At 41.9% G+C, this 14,588-nt stretch overlaps 1 protein-coding gene across 1 annotated transcript in view; it reads left to right on the forward strand.

The window, feature by feature from the left end:
• LOC144774080 (transient receptor potential cation channel subfamily M member 2-like) overlaps positions 1 to 14,588 on the forward strand; it is a 358,014-nt gene that overhangs the window by 275,282 nt on the left and 68,144 nt on the right. Inside the window, exon 11 of the mRNA XM_078659107.1 lies at positions 9,844 to 9,957. Within this exon, the coding sequence (XP_078515233.1) occupies positions 9,844 to 9,957 (114 nt within the window). The remainder of the gene's footprint in view (positions 1 to 9,843; positions 9,958 to 14,588) is intronic.

Consider the following 14,588-nt stretch of genomic DNA (forward strand, 5'->3'; position numbering starts at 1 on the left):
ATTGTTGGGTTACATTCCTGTTTTCTGACTACCAGTCTTTAGTTTGATTTAAGTTTTTCCTATAGCTTTGAAAAAGAAAAGTTTTGGCAAAGCCAGTAGATCTCGTCTACTTGAGAGATTAGGGCCCACATGCATCAAGCATTTTTGCAGTCGCAGACGGTGCGATTCCTTAAAATCGGCCGTTTGCGAATGCAAAAGTGCTTGTTGGGATGCATCATGCCATTTTAGAAGTCGCATCTTTTTTACGATTTCTAAAATTGCGTTAGCATTTAAGAAATCGCAATTGTGCGATTTCTTAAATGCTATGCATCATTATAGAAAAATATGCGTTTTTTAAAATTGGAAGTGCAAATTACCACGAAGTTCAACTTCGTGGTAAATTGCGAAATTGATTAAAAATGCACAAAAATGCATTTTTTAAACTGTAAAGTTACACACACACATGTCCTTAGGACATGTGTGTATGTAACTTATGCTGAAAAGTACATTTCAGGGGTGCATGGGGGGGTCCTTTGGACCCCCCCCGCACCCATGAAATTTTCTAAGTGCCACTCGCAATTTCCATTGACTCCTATGGGCCTTTTGGCCCATAGGAATCAATGGGAATTGCGAAAATTAAGTTAAGAAATCGGTATTTCTTTGGGATTCGGTAAAAAATGCGATTTTTACCGAATTCCACAAGAATACCGAAAATATTGATGCATATCATTTTGCATTTCTTAATTTGCGATTCCTTATTTTTCGCAAATTAAGAAATGCAAAAAGACACAATGATGCATGTGGGCCTCTGACTTTACCCTCTTCCATGCTCATGATGGCTCCTGGCCGTCATGAGTCACGGTGGGCGTGTGCTGATGACGGCCGGGAGCCGTCATGACCACGCCCGCAATTGGAATGCTCAGCACTGCGGCAGAATTCGCGCCGCAGCGATGAGGCTAACAATGTATTTTTTAGCATTGTTATAGAGCAGCATGGTTGCTCTGCAGCATATCTAAAAGTTTTAAGAAAGTATATATTTTGTTTTGCCTCCCTGCGTGCTTTTCAATAACTCTTCTATTGCTTTTTAAATATTTTTTAGCCAGTATCTCTTGTTGTGTTTCTTAATACTGACAAACACTTGTGCCTCTGAAGGGTCATAAAGCCTGGATGATCTCCGTAAGATGAATCTGAAGTATGCCAATCACAGGCCGAGCCAGTGCTTTTGAGAGACTAGCAAGGTAGATGTTAGGGGGAAATCTGCCAACTTTCCTTCGGGATGAAGGTCAACAATGCAGCAGAGTTCAAAATAAATTTTAAAAGTGCTATGAAATAGCCAGTGCTGGCTGCATTATATCTCCTTTTTAGGTCGAGCCTAGAGCAGCGCATGCGCATGCGCTGCTTGCTCAACTTTTAGTAAGGGGATTTTGAAAGAGCTACCCACAAGCTTTTCCTGGCCTCAAGCTAGCGTGCACGCTCCCGTGTACGCGCGCATCCGCCACCTTCCCTTAATCTGCCTTTCTTATCTCTTCCTCCGCATCGCTGGCCATTACTTTACTTTCGTTGCCGCACGGCTGTGTCACTTTCACGGCCGCGGCCATTGCTTGTTATGAATGTGAAAGCGACAGAGTCATGTCAGCATGGTGTTACATTTGATGGCTTTAGTTATGCCTGTGTGGGTTCACAGCAGAAGATTCCATCTGAAATTCTGACTCCAAGATATTTAAACAACACAGTCTGTATTTTAAAAGTGCTGCATCCATTTAAGACTGGCGATGGAAAGACCGCATCTTCATTAGGCCTGATGTTGAATGGATTGATCGGCTTAGACCCCTTCATAGTGACTCTTTTTTTAGTTTTTAATTGCATTTGTTTCTGTTTAGGAGACTTGGAGCTTTTGACTGCTTTAGTGCTTCAATGTGCTACTCCTCCTGTACGAACCAATTTTTTTTCTGCCTCCAGCCTTGATTTTCTCTTTCAATATACTGTGTGAGAGAGATGCATGGGGGAAGCAAATTACACACAAGCAGTCTCACAAAAATTGATACCCGTGTAAAAAAAAATGTAAAACGTTCCATTTCACTTCATTTCCTCTCTCCGCCAGCATTATTTCTGTCTCAGTATGCAGACACTGCATACCGATGACAGAATCTAGCCGCATGTGGTCCATCTAACATTAATCCTGCTGTGACGTACGAACCACGTGCTGGTTTGGTTGAGTAATTTTGTACGAAACCATTTTGTGACACATTGGTTTTTAATGAACCCTAGAGCTCTGTTAGAATAATTTTTTACAATGTTTTTATGCTTTTTTTTACTATATGTTTTGAAGATATTTAACACAGCATAACATGACATCAAAAGAAAAAATTAGGCAAAGCCAGAGCCTTCACTGACACTAATGGTAGCGTAACATCCAGTAAGTATTTCAAAGGAAGGTGCTGTCAATCAAAGTCATATAGAGCTTTATATGTTAAGTCAATCTCCTACAGCAGCTCTTCAACCGTTTATAAGTGAGAATTTGTTGATGAAAAATGCCTGGCATTTTCAGACATCAAGGTAAAATGAATTATTGGCAAAGATCTGAAATCTTGCCGATCTGCATATTAAAATTAGGGGAGTATGCGGTGTCCTATGTAGAGAGACCCCAGGAGCCAGGATGTATATTTAGGTCTTCTTTATTATAACTTCAGTTCAGATTACATCTGTCATGACTCCAGCCAGCCTAGTGTGGTAGCAGCCCCACCAGGAGCAGCCTGCCTAGCTGCTCAGCCCATCTCTAACTGCCACATTCATCCCACTCGGACACCCAGGCATTCCACGCATCACAGGCACACCAACATTCTAAGACCAACTCACACTCTGGCTGAGCAGCTAGAGGCAGCAGGGCTAGAGTACATGTTATACATTTAAGTAGGGTATAACAGAGTACAAAGACTTACCGATGTTACTGTCACTTCAAAGAAGCTTCCCAGATTCGGAAATACACAAACAGCATGAAACAACACAATATCAGACAAATACTGATATCCTGGTCCTACTGGTCCTATCCTATGATTTTTGGGCCCTGGGCAAAAACGAATATTGAGTCCCTCTAATTTGCATGTATCTTTATATCACTGGATATTACATCACAGGAAGTCACATCACACGACCATTAATCCTCTTTGCAACATTGCAGAGACTTGCAAGAAGGAACTTCCCTGGTGCAGTTAGCAGTAACATTGATAAAACAAACATTGGCATAGCCAATAGGTCTCGCCTTTGGGACCTTATAAGTGTTTAGTTATCCAGCACAATATTCTTGGTGCAACAACATCAAGTGTAGCACGGCTAAACACTTATGGGTCCCAAAGGCGAGACCTATTGGCTATGCCAACGCTTGTTTATTATGGCAGGTGGTAGAAAGCAACATGGACCATGAGAGCCCGGGTAGAAAAGAACAGCCTACGGGAAGGAGGGTGGTCAGCAACTGGGCAGTAAAAAAACCCACTATGAACCATCCAGCGCTGGATGTGTCATAGTAATTTGTTTTTCTAATGGCTGGTGGGGAAGAACTCTGGCAGCGGGAGGGTGGAGGTGTCAGGCACAAGTCACTGCTTGCCTCACATGCCTCAGGGAGGCATCCTATGGATGTTGGAATGGGTGTTTCCACTCAGCAGCCATGGTTTTTGACACATTCCCAGATTTACAACATAGTGTAAATCTGGGAATGAGACAAAACCCAGCGCCTCCCCAGGGGTGGCGTACCATTGTTTTTGTGAAGGAAGGTTGGTTTTGAATAGGCCTCTTTCAGCCACTCTGTTGTTCCTGTTACTCTCTGCCCCCTTCATCAGCTTATGATTGTTTAGAGTGACTTTTTCATTCTGAATCTGCCCAAATGAGTTTTGCACAGTTTTAAGTTTTGTAGTGATAATTGGAAAATCAGTCCCTCTCTGGCACCACATATAAAGTGAAATGTGAACCTAGACAGTCGTAAAAAGTGGGTTATTACACCTCTAGTCTTAACAAATTTAAAGAACAAAAGACACTGAGAAGACAAGCTGTGCACACATCTTTTCATGTTTCCTCACTCTGCTGAAATCCATAATTCTGCGAATAAATGAGAGGTGAAAGGCAGGGGATAGAACCAGCATGACATCCAAATGCAGGATATCAAGTCTATGTAACTAAGCCAGGACATGGCTGCTCTAGGCATTTCGTGAGGTCACTCCCACAGCAGTGTCAGGGTACCATCACACCTGCAGGGTACAGTGCAGCCAAGAAACTCAGTCAGTGCCCTCAGCCTTGGCCAGAACCAGTCTCCTGTTCTGATAAAACTCAGATTTGTGTGAAGCTGTCAATGTATCACATCCCATACAGTATCAGGAACACTTGGCGGGTCAGAGAGTTTCTCTGGCAGGGATGGTGGTATTTCACAAGTAGGCTTCAGAAAAACACCTTCTTCTCTATGCCTCAAGAATTAGACTTCTTGCAGAATCCGTCTTCCCCTAGAATAAAACTGTTTGCGCTTTCATATTCACATGAATGCAGTAATTTATAAGTCAAGGAGAGGAGACGGTAAGTGTAAATAGTTGTTGAAGCGTTTCTCTTCACATATACTCAGATTTTGAAACAATACATAAAGCTGCAGAAGAAACCTCAAACATTTGGCACTAATAATGGGATTCTATAGTTTTATTTAGAGATATTAAGAAGATGTTTAGGAAAAGGAAAAGCATAGCCATAAAGAGGCCTGTAAGCATCCTAGCAAGCTCCGCAGGTACAAGCTCCGCAAAACTGCAGCATATCTGAGTTTTATAAATTGTTGCTACTTAGTGTCAACTAAGGAATCAATTAATTGGGATTAATAAAGCGCAGCTAATCACCCAATAGGGTATCCAGACGCTTGCAGGTCCCATAGGCTTATTCAAACAGACAGGTCTTGAGGGCCATTTGGAATTCCAAAAGTGAGGTGATGGTCCGGAGTTGTGTGGGGAGGCGGTTTCAGGTCTTTGCTGCAATGTGGGAGAAGGAGCATCCTCCACTTCTGCATCTGTAGCTGTGCGGAGTACGGGCAAGTAAGAAGGAGGTGGAGTGGAGTCTACTCAATGGTTGGTGGAAGTTCAGGCAGTAGTTAATATAGGCAGTTCCTTGGTTGTGTAGAGCCTTGTTCTGCACAGGGAGCCAATGGAGTTGCCTGAGGTGAGGTGTGATGTGGGTTCGTCGGGGCAGGTTTGTATGAGTCTGGCTGCGGTGTTCTGTATGGGCTGAAGTTTCTGTAAGAGGTGTGCGGTGATTCCTACATAGAGGATGTTGCCGGGCTATGTCATGTTGCATCATGTGTGTAGGGATATCCACTTGAAGATCTTACAGACATGCACTGGTTATAGAAGGATTCAGAAAAGGGGGTGGTGATGAACAGAGTGTCTGAATTAAGCAGACCACTCTTACCCAGTCCAAAGATCAGGGCTTGATCCATCACCGTTATTTAGCTCACTGCCCCATCCCAGCTCAGAACCTGGCTAAATGCAAATTAGTCTGTCCCTGGCCCAGTGCATCATGGGAACAGGGCAGACCAAACTACCAAGCCAATTCTTCACCAGAAAGGATACAAGCTACTAGTTATAGAAGGAGGCAGGAGGAGCAGGCGGGGGAGACAGCGTTGATCTGTGATTTATTGTTGATTTTATTGTCAATAATGATTCTGAGGTGTCAGAAGTGGTCAGAGGGAGTGGTATGGGTTCTAGGTCTGATGACCATCAGGAGCAACTCCAAGTGATGCTCTGTGGCCGAAGATCAGTACTTCTGTCTTGTCTTACTCTAGTTGCAGGCAGTTGTTCTTCATGCACTCGGCAATGCTTGTCATGTATCTGTGGAAGTTATTTCTGGTGGTGGCAATGTCGTCAGTGAGTGACAGGAAGAGTTGGATGTTGTCTGTGTGGGAAAGTATGTTGAAACTGTGGGATCTGATGATGTTGGCCAGTGGGGTCATATATGCATTGAAGGGTGCTCTCCTTGGGTTCAGAGATGAAAGGTAGGAGGTGGATTCTCTGGTCTCTTCTGGTGAGGAAGGAGGTGATCCATCTAAGGGCCTCCCCTTGGATACCAATGTGGTGGAGTCTTTTTGATAGGGCATATGTTGTGATATTGTGTAATTATAAAGTAGTGCTTTCCTGAGAAGAAGGTAGGTATTTAAGTGATGATTGATGTCCCCAAATGAACAAGTGAATAAAACATCAATGCATGAACAAATAAATAAACAAGCTAATTAAAAATATGGGAAATACATATAACACACATCCTAAGAGAAGAAAATTCCCAGACGTCAATCACAGGGAGAGGTTGCCAGGCATTTCCTATTTATATGAATCCGATTTTTTTTTATATATATATTAATTCGGGAGCAGGGTGATGATTCTGGGTTTTGGCAACAAAGGCTGAGGTGCACACGACAGGATAACTCCAGGGAAAAAATTTGACCCTGAGCTCAAATAAGCTGGAGTAGACATTTATGGCATGAGAATTTCAGCTAGTAACCTTTAGTTGTATTTTCCCTCTTTTGGCTACCACTGAAGCGGTTAGAGCTCTTGCAAATGTGATGGTATTTCCTGAGCTCTAAGATGATTTGGTGCTTTCCAGAGCTGGAGAAGAAACTCTGTTATACGGCCCTTGGAAGAAATTACGGTTTTATTCAATGGGTAGGTTCCCACCTCCGATAACAACCACAATACTTGTAGGATGAATGACTAAAGTCACTAAATTAAACTGACCCAACACCTTGGCAGCTATCTGTCACGGACTTAACTTACTATTAAGTATGTATGCAGAACTAAAAACAGCTTTAAAGAGGAAATGCAATACAATATAACTTCTAAAATGAATTAATACATTAGAGCACAATTTAATAAACAAAATTACATCAAAATGGCAACCATCCAATAAGGGGAATCAGAGATATGAATGTTTTAAGTTTCTAGGTGGAAATAATGCCAAGTAGCACAATTTGCCAGTTATAATCAATGTTGCAGTAGATCAGGATCCAGGCGCAATTTGATGCTGACTGCGATGAAGTATGGGCCAGATACACTAATCAGGTTTGTCCTGGAGAAAATAATTTACTTTCTGACTTTAGTCCTTGTAGTCCCAATTCACCGCGGGAGTACACTTCTAAAGCCCAAGGCATCGGGGGAGGCACTAAGAGGCATACAAGGTGTCAAGTGGAGTCAGGTCCAGATCCAGCTGCCACTTATCAGCTGGGTAGTTGCAGGAGCAGCCTCTTGAAGCTTGCTGTATCCCTGTAGCTTGAAGAGGAGGTTAGCCATATGGCTCTATGAGTTAACTTATTTGTCCCGGCACAAGGTAGAGAGCAGGTCTTGTCCTCCAGGGTAAATCTCAGGGTGCAGCAGCAGGCTCAGTCCTCACCTGATCTTGCTCTCACCAATGGGGTAAAGGTTCCCATGGGTAACCCTTCCATCTCTGGCCATTATCAAGATGGCTAAAGTCTTCGGCCATACTAAACTTGGCCACTGAAGGCTGTGTGTTCGGGGGAGTGTAAAATGCTAATCCTAGTGTCCTCCCGCATCTATCACTAAAATCCAGTTTTAGGAAGGTCCTCGGAGACAAAAGTCTGGTAGGGCAGAGGTGAGTATTCAGGAACCAGATAGAGGATACATAGGAATTGCTTTGGCATCCCATCCTTCCCCTTTCAAGTATGCCCCAAGTGGTATTTGAAAACCCTAGCAAACTTGTCATGCAGGATGTGGCATTAAAGCAAGATTTGACACTTCATTTTAAAAAAGAGGACTGATGGGTTTGTGGCTTGCCTGGTTGTGGGGAGCCGGAAGGGGTGATCCCTGTCTAGGTGTCAGCTGACATTTGCTTATGACAGGGCTGGCTTCTTTGAAGTGCATCCCAAGTGTCATAATATAAAACACCAGAGCCATATGTATCATTCTAAATTACGATTGCAATTGTTCTTAGTGGTATGTATTAATGAAAAACTGCCTTGCAATATAAGGAATAGCAAAATTTGCAATTCCCTATTTTGCGATTGGATTTAAGGAATCGCAAATTGCGATTCCTTAAATGCAATGTAACAAGCACCGGAAAAAGTGCAATTTTGCCTTAAGTAATCGCAAATTACCACCAACTTTAAGTTGGTGGTAATTTGCGATTTCTTTGAAAAATGCATTTTTTTGCATTTTTCAAAGTGCAATGTGGCGCACATACATGCTCTTAGAGCGTGTATGTGCGCCACATATGCACCCATGGTTATTTCAGGGGTGTAACAGGGTGTCCTTTTGACATCCTTGCAACCTTGAAATTACATTTTCAATTTGCGATCGCAAATTGAGAATGTCTTCCCATTCATTCCTATGGGTGTCTAGGCCCATAGAAATGAATGGGGAGGGTTTCTTTAATTGCGAATCACACTTTGCGGTTCGCAATTAAGGAATATGTAGGATTCGCAAATCTTTTTGCTAATCCTACATACATCTTGTTTTGCGATTCTCAAATAGCGATTCTCTAATATTCGCTTTTTGAGAATCGCAAAGCCAAACTTTCATACATATGCCCCAAAGAGACTTGTCAAGCAGGATGTGAAATTCCAGCAGCATTTGATGCTTTGCTGTCAAAAAGGATCCTCATAGACCCACTCCGCATATTCCGTCAGAGGTGTCATTTCTGCACATTCACGTCAGCCTATATTTTGATCCTGGGAGCAAGTTCACCCCTCATTCACGTCTATTCAAACGCTAATGACTGGCTCACAGCAGTGGGAGAGTAAAACACAGATTCAGCTTTCGGGGAGTTCAGGCAGGGCAAAGGTAACTCTGTAAAATTCCCCTTTCCAAAATATGTATTACAAATCTGGCTATACCAGTGAATTTAGCTTGTAATAAATAATGCAGAATGTCTAAAAATGAAATTTGTAGATGTTTTCTAGCCAGAGATAACAATATTTAAACTTTATCTTGTATTCCATTCCTTTCTATGGAACAGCAAACCCTTCTACATTGAAAATAGCTGTAGGACCTTTCTACTGTAAGGATATGTTTAACATTAAACTTTTACATGCCCTACTTTTAAATATCATGCGCCCTGCTTTATGGGCATGAAGGCCTACCTAGGGGTGACTTAATATTTAAAAGGAAGGGTTTTGACCTGCCAAAAGGGGTTATTTAAGACAGGTGGAAATTGCAGTTTAAAACAATGGTAGACCTGGAGACAGTCTATACGGAGCCACTACAGTGGATAACACGGGTGCTGCAGTCCACTGGTAGCATTTAATTTACAGGTCCTGGGTATACTTTGTACCATGTACTAGGAACTTATAGGCAATATAAATAAACCAATCATGTGTATTCAAATATGACCATGTTGAAAGGAGGAGCTCAAGTCCTTTACCCCTGGCTAGTAGGGATAAAGTGTACAGAGTTCTTTAGCCAGCAAAAATAGGATTTAGCAAAACGGCAAAACAAATCCAATGTGACCCTGCAGAAAGGGCAAAGTTCCAACAGTCCAGATAAATCCTTTTGGAATACTTCAGTAATACAGGGCACAAAAATAACTTTTTTTAAGACACATACTAGAAATGAATTCCAAGGTTCTACAGTTATTGAAAAAGAAGATTGCTTTGCTGGCTCGGAATAACATTAAATTCAGGTAGAAAGAATTGTGTTTTGAAGCACAGTTTCTTTGTGGTCAAATAAAAAAAAATGCACAGGATTACATGGCTACGTGGCTGCAATTTAGAATTAGTATATTTTTAGATGTCATCGTTTTTCAAATTCATATTTTTAAAAATCAATCCTGCAAAATTCTACTTTTAACATGTAGTTGTAAGGAGTTGTTCTGAGATTTGAAACTATTTTCTCTTTCAAGTGTGACGTGGAGCCAGTGGCCATTTCTGAAAGTCTGCAGTACCCCATCCGGGATCTTCTGCTCTGGGCTGTCCTTCAGAACCGGGCAGAACTTGCAGAGATCTTCTGGTCCCAGGTAAATGTTCATCCACACTAGGAAGTTGCAGACCAGAAACCAAAGGAGTAGTAGTATCTGGACGATAAATGTAGATGTTGTCCCTTAAAGTAAATGTGCCCTACACACACTCGTGACAGTCACATGAGCCATGAGACAAGAAGCATAAAGGAAAGACAACAAAGCAGGAAACTCATGTAAGTGGCAATTGTGCACATTATTTAAAGGTAATTTTGTTATTTATTTGTATTCAAATGGAGCTGTTTCTTATAAATGTTTTTAGATTTTTCTACCTCACTGCATGATATTATTTGCCCACAATAAAGAATGTGCTGTCTTTATTTTAAAGCTGATTTGTAACTGTGTCTTTGCCTTCATAAAACATTTTGGAGATTATTTGGTGCAATACATAGATTTTTTAAATGGAATATGGTTGGATCTCCTGAAAATGAACACTGGTAAAAGCAGGTTGTCCTGGGTCTGAGATACATCCATGGCCTCCTGATCATATGGGATGAAGGTATCGATGACCTCAATGAATAGAATCACACTGAATCTTCAATTCACATACACATATGTTACATAGATGTCTGCTAAATCAAGAGCTAGGAACTGCACACGAGATGTCCTTCCTATTCTTAAACTGATTTGTAAGGATTCTAGACAGACAGTTAGATTTATCATGACATATACTATCAATAATGGGCAGTATTTGAGATTTTTGAATATTTTGCAGTTGGGTTTAGATGTGAAGGATCATGTCAATGATCATCCTTTGATAACGTATAAGACGGTTCAATCAGGAGCCGATATCAATATCAACAAACATCTTTCTCCTAAGAAATGGAAATAATTGGCTGGCAAAAGATATTAGCGGCCTCTTTGCATATAAGAGGTGCAAAAGATGTGAGTTTAGGTTGGAATATTTGCAAATGAAGGTGCAGTAACCATTGCAAAACATCTTCTGAGATGTGTGACTGAATTATGATGCAGATCTGCTGGCCCATCAGCCAGACTCTGTAACATCAGTCCATCTTATTGCTTCGATCGAGAGGTGATTTGACAAATTCTAATGAACCCGATTGCTGAGGACTGGAAATACACTGATGGCTCTGACCGCCTTTGTCACCACTGTGGGTCTCAATCTCACTCTAGAACGCCTTCACTAACTTCAACTGAACTTGGATAAAAGAGGTGTTTCCGAAGCTCAAATTGTAAATGTTGTTTTGGCCTTGCTTATCACTGTTTTGACTCTGCCAAGTGGCCCAGGCTCACGCCTAGTCACCCTAATCCTGTGAAATGCAGGTAGGGGAGCCGCTGAACCTCATGTGTCAAAGCTTCTGAAAGTTGCCTTGTTAACAGTTATTCCTGGTATCTAAATAGAACAGATACCAGCATGGGACACCATGTCACGGCATGCCTAGTATTCACAATTCAAAGCTGCAGCAATTCTTTAAGGTCATCTATGTTCAAAATCTGCTCTGCATGGACATGCAGTATTTAGTTACTAGTTCATTTGAACACTTTCTGCTTGTGGTTCAAAGCTAGCACATACTCAACAGTCACCACAATTCACCACTGAACTGCCCAAAGGTCTCCTTCCTCAGTGATTGGCAATTTCATCGACATTCTCTATAACTCCCTTACTTTCAGTATATATCAAAGTTGCCTCAGGTGTCAGCCATTCCATCTCCCACAGTCAACATCTAGAACACTAACCTCAGCTGCCCCCATTTCCACCAATAGATAAATGGGCATGCTTCCAGCTGTGGTCTTCCATGTTATCTCAACTTCCCAGAGCAAAATGACAGCGTAATAGGGGAGGTTTTGAAAAACAGGCAGTCATTCTATCTAGAAAGGCCAACACCTTTCATTCCATGGTCCATTTTACTGCAGTAACCCTACAGACAGACAACATTTTAACCACCAGAACCACTTGAAAGCAGCAGCTGCACTGGCACCAGCATTTCCCACTGAAAAGAACAACATTTTGATTCATGACTGAACAAATGTGACTGAAGGTGATACTTAAGGAAATGTGATAGCTAAGCAAAGGCATGGAAATGGATTTAGCTGATGAGAGATATGGAGAAAGATCTCCTCAGCAATCATAGAACTTCAAACCTCACCTGATCAATTTGCTTCGTAGTGAGTTACGGCTCTGCCACATACCCTTAAACTAGTAAAGGTACGAAAGGAAACACTCACACATCGTACTCTCTGCCTCACAACACATTCACTCTGCTTGTGACACAACACTTCCAGAAAAACAACTTGGTGTCTAGGAAGACTCATTTCACAACTCAGGCAATAAAGTTACAGCTACAAGATGAAATAAACAATGCACAAGTCGCCATTATCTTAACCTGATGGCACTAGAAATTTAAACTTTACCAGATCCTCCAAATCCAGCTTAACAAGGTAAAGCACACTTAGGAACCAATACCTACAAGCCACATTTCTTTGTTACACCCAATGTGCCTTCATCTTCAAATGAATTACAATGTGTCTTCACCTAAACTGAAGAAATGCAATGAATCTGGCAAAAAGACACCCAAGACAGCTCACACACAATATAGTAAATCTGATCAACCTCCATTAACATCCACCTAAAATAACAATTTCAAATCTGAACCACAAAAACCTGATGTTCTATGCATGTCTCATAAGGTCAGACCAGTAAATGCGCATCATGCTGACATTCTTTCACTGATAAGCATGATTACCAAATCCTGGAGAAGCCAATACTTCCAACCAATATTAGACTAACGAGTGCCACAAAGATACTCCATCCCCAAAGAAAAAAGATTATTAAAACTAGGGGAGAGTCTATCTATTATATTTAATGGCTGAAATGCAAACTAGTATCCACCATGTCTTACTACACCATTGAGTGCCTTAAAGTTGCCATTGCTCCCTCCTCATCCAACATCACCAACCTACACACCATATATCATCCATAGCGGACTACATTACTCTTAACTTCCCTGCAGCATATTCATAGGTGACCTAAATATTGATTGGGGCAATAATAAACCCACACACTACAGGTCTACAGGCTACTAAGCTTGAACACCCTCACCCAGATATCTGCCAGTCCTACCCACAACAAAAGTTGCATCTTAGAACAATGTATTTCATCACTCATCTATTGAATGCTTACCTCCCATTGAGCTCAGCTGACCCAGTAATTACTCAGTGGCTTTCATCATTCCTTGTGCAAAGTGCACCCTGCTACCGACAGAAGAGCTGAAAAACTCAATCACTGACCATTACAAATACTGAAGAATGAAGCATAAGAATGCTCTGAACCCAACACTAAACACTATTAACCATGCTTTCGATGTAGACTATGCAGTAACATCTTACACTGAAATGTTACTTAAATTTATAAACACTGTAGCACCTCACAAAATCAAATAGATCTGATCCAAGCACAGTCAACCATAGCTCAACGACTCTGTCCACAATCACCAAAGATCTATCAGGAACTATGAAAAATGATGGTGAGCCTCAAAATCCCCCAGCATGAGAACCAGACTCATATCCTTGAGAAAACAATAAAAGGCATCCATTCAGAACATAAAAGAGGCTTACATTCAGGAGCAAACTTTGGGCTGATATGTTGGTGGTGTGTAGATTCCATTGCACCGGCAATGGAGTATACACACCCCCAACATGAAGGGCTGCTTGCCCGATTTTGATGTGAGTGGACCTTTGATTTGGCTATGGTGATGACTCCTCCATCACTACCATAGCTAAACCTCTCAAACGGCCAAACTGAGTAAGGGTGGTCTGAGAAATGGCTACATGTCCACCTGCCCAATTCAGATAGGCTGAGATGCAACGATTTTTTTACTGTCCGTCACTGCCAGGCAAACCCTAGTGGTGAGGCCGGTAAAACAAAGTAAGATGACTCCCATGGCAAGGGGAGCATTCATTTTATTATTTAAAAAAATAAAATGTCAGGATTTTCTTTTAGAAAATATAAAAATAAAACTGTTTGGTGCAGGGTTGTGTCCTGCTGACGCAACCCTGTTCCGAGTAGCGAGACGCATTGGCAGGAACTGGTGTGACCGCGGTTCCAGTCAATGCTTTATAAATTACTTCCTGCTTGGTGATCGTTTATAAATTTGATTGGCAGTCCCTCCATCAAGGGGGGCGGAGTAATTTACACCGTCCCCATGGCAGAACGGCGGCCCGCTTGTCTAGATACAAATGTAGGGCCTCATTTATGAGGCCTTACGTCAGTTTTGCACTTCCGATGCGTCACTTTTTGTGACGCATCGGCGGCGTAAAACATGCCTCCTGTTGCGCACTATTTACAAAGTGACACATCTAAGCAGATGCGTCACTCTGTAAACCCCGCGCTACATTATACCTGCGTCAGGTATAATGTATGCAGGGGGGCGTTCCCCCGCAAAAAGCCTCATAGAAGTGACACAGTGAAATCTATGAGATTTCACTGCGCCACTTCTAGGATGCCATTGCGTCAAAATCTTACGCCTGCCTCAGCAGGCGTAAGACTGCAGCAGGCCCTTTCACATGGGACTTGCCCCATGTGAAAGGACGCATTGCTGGAATTGCGTCACTTTTGTGACACACTCCAGCAATGCATCACTTTTGCGCCATACAGATACGTCAGAAATACT

This window comes from Lissotriton helveticus, chromosome 8 (genome assembly GCF_964261635.1).
Source record: "Lissotriton helveticus chromosome 8, aLisHel1.1, whole genome shotgun sequence".
Taxonomy (NCBI): domain Eukaryota; kingdom Metazoa; phylum Chordata; class Amphibia; order Caudata; family Salamandridae; genus Lissotriton; species Lissotriton helveticus.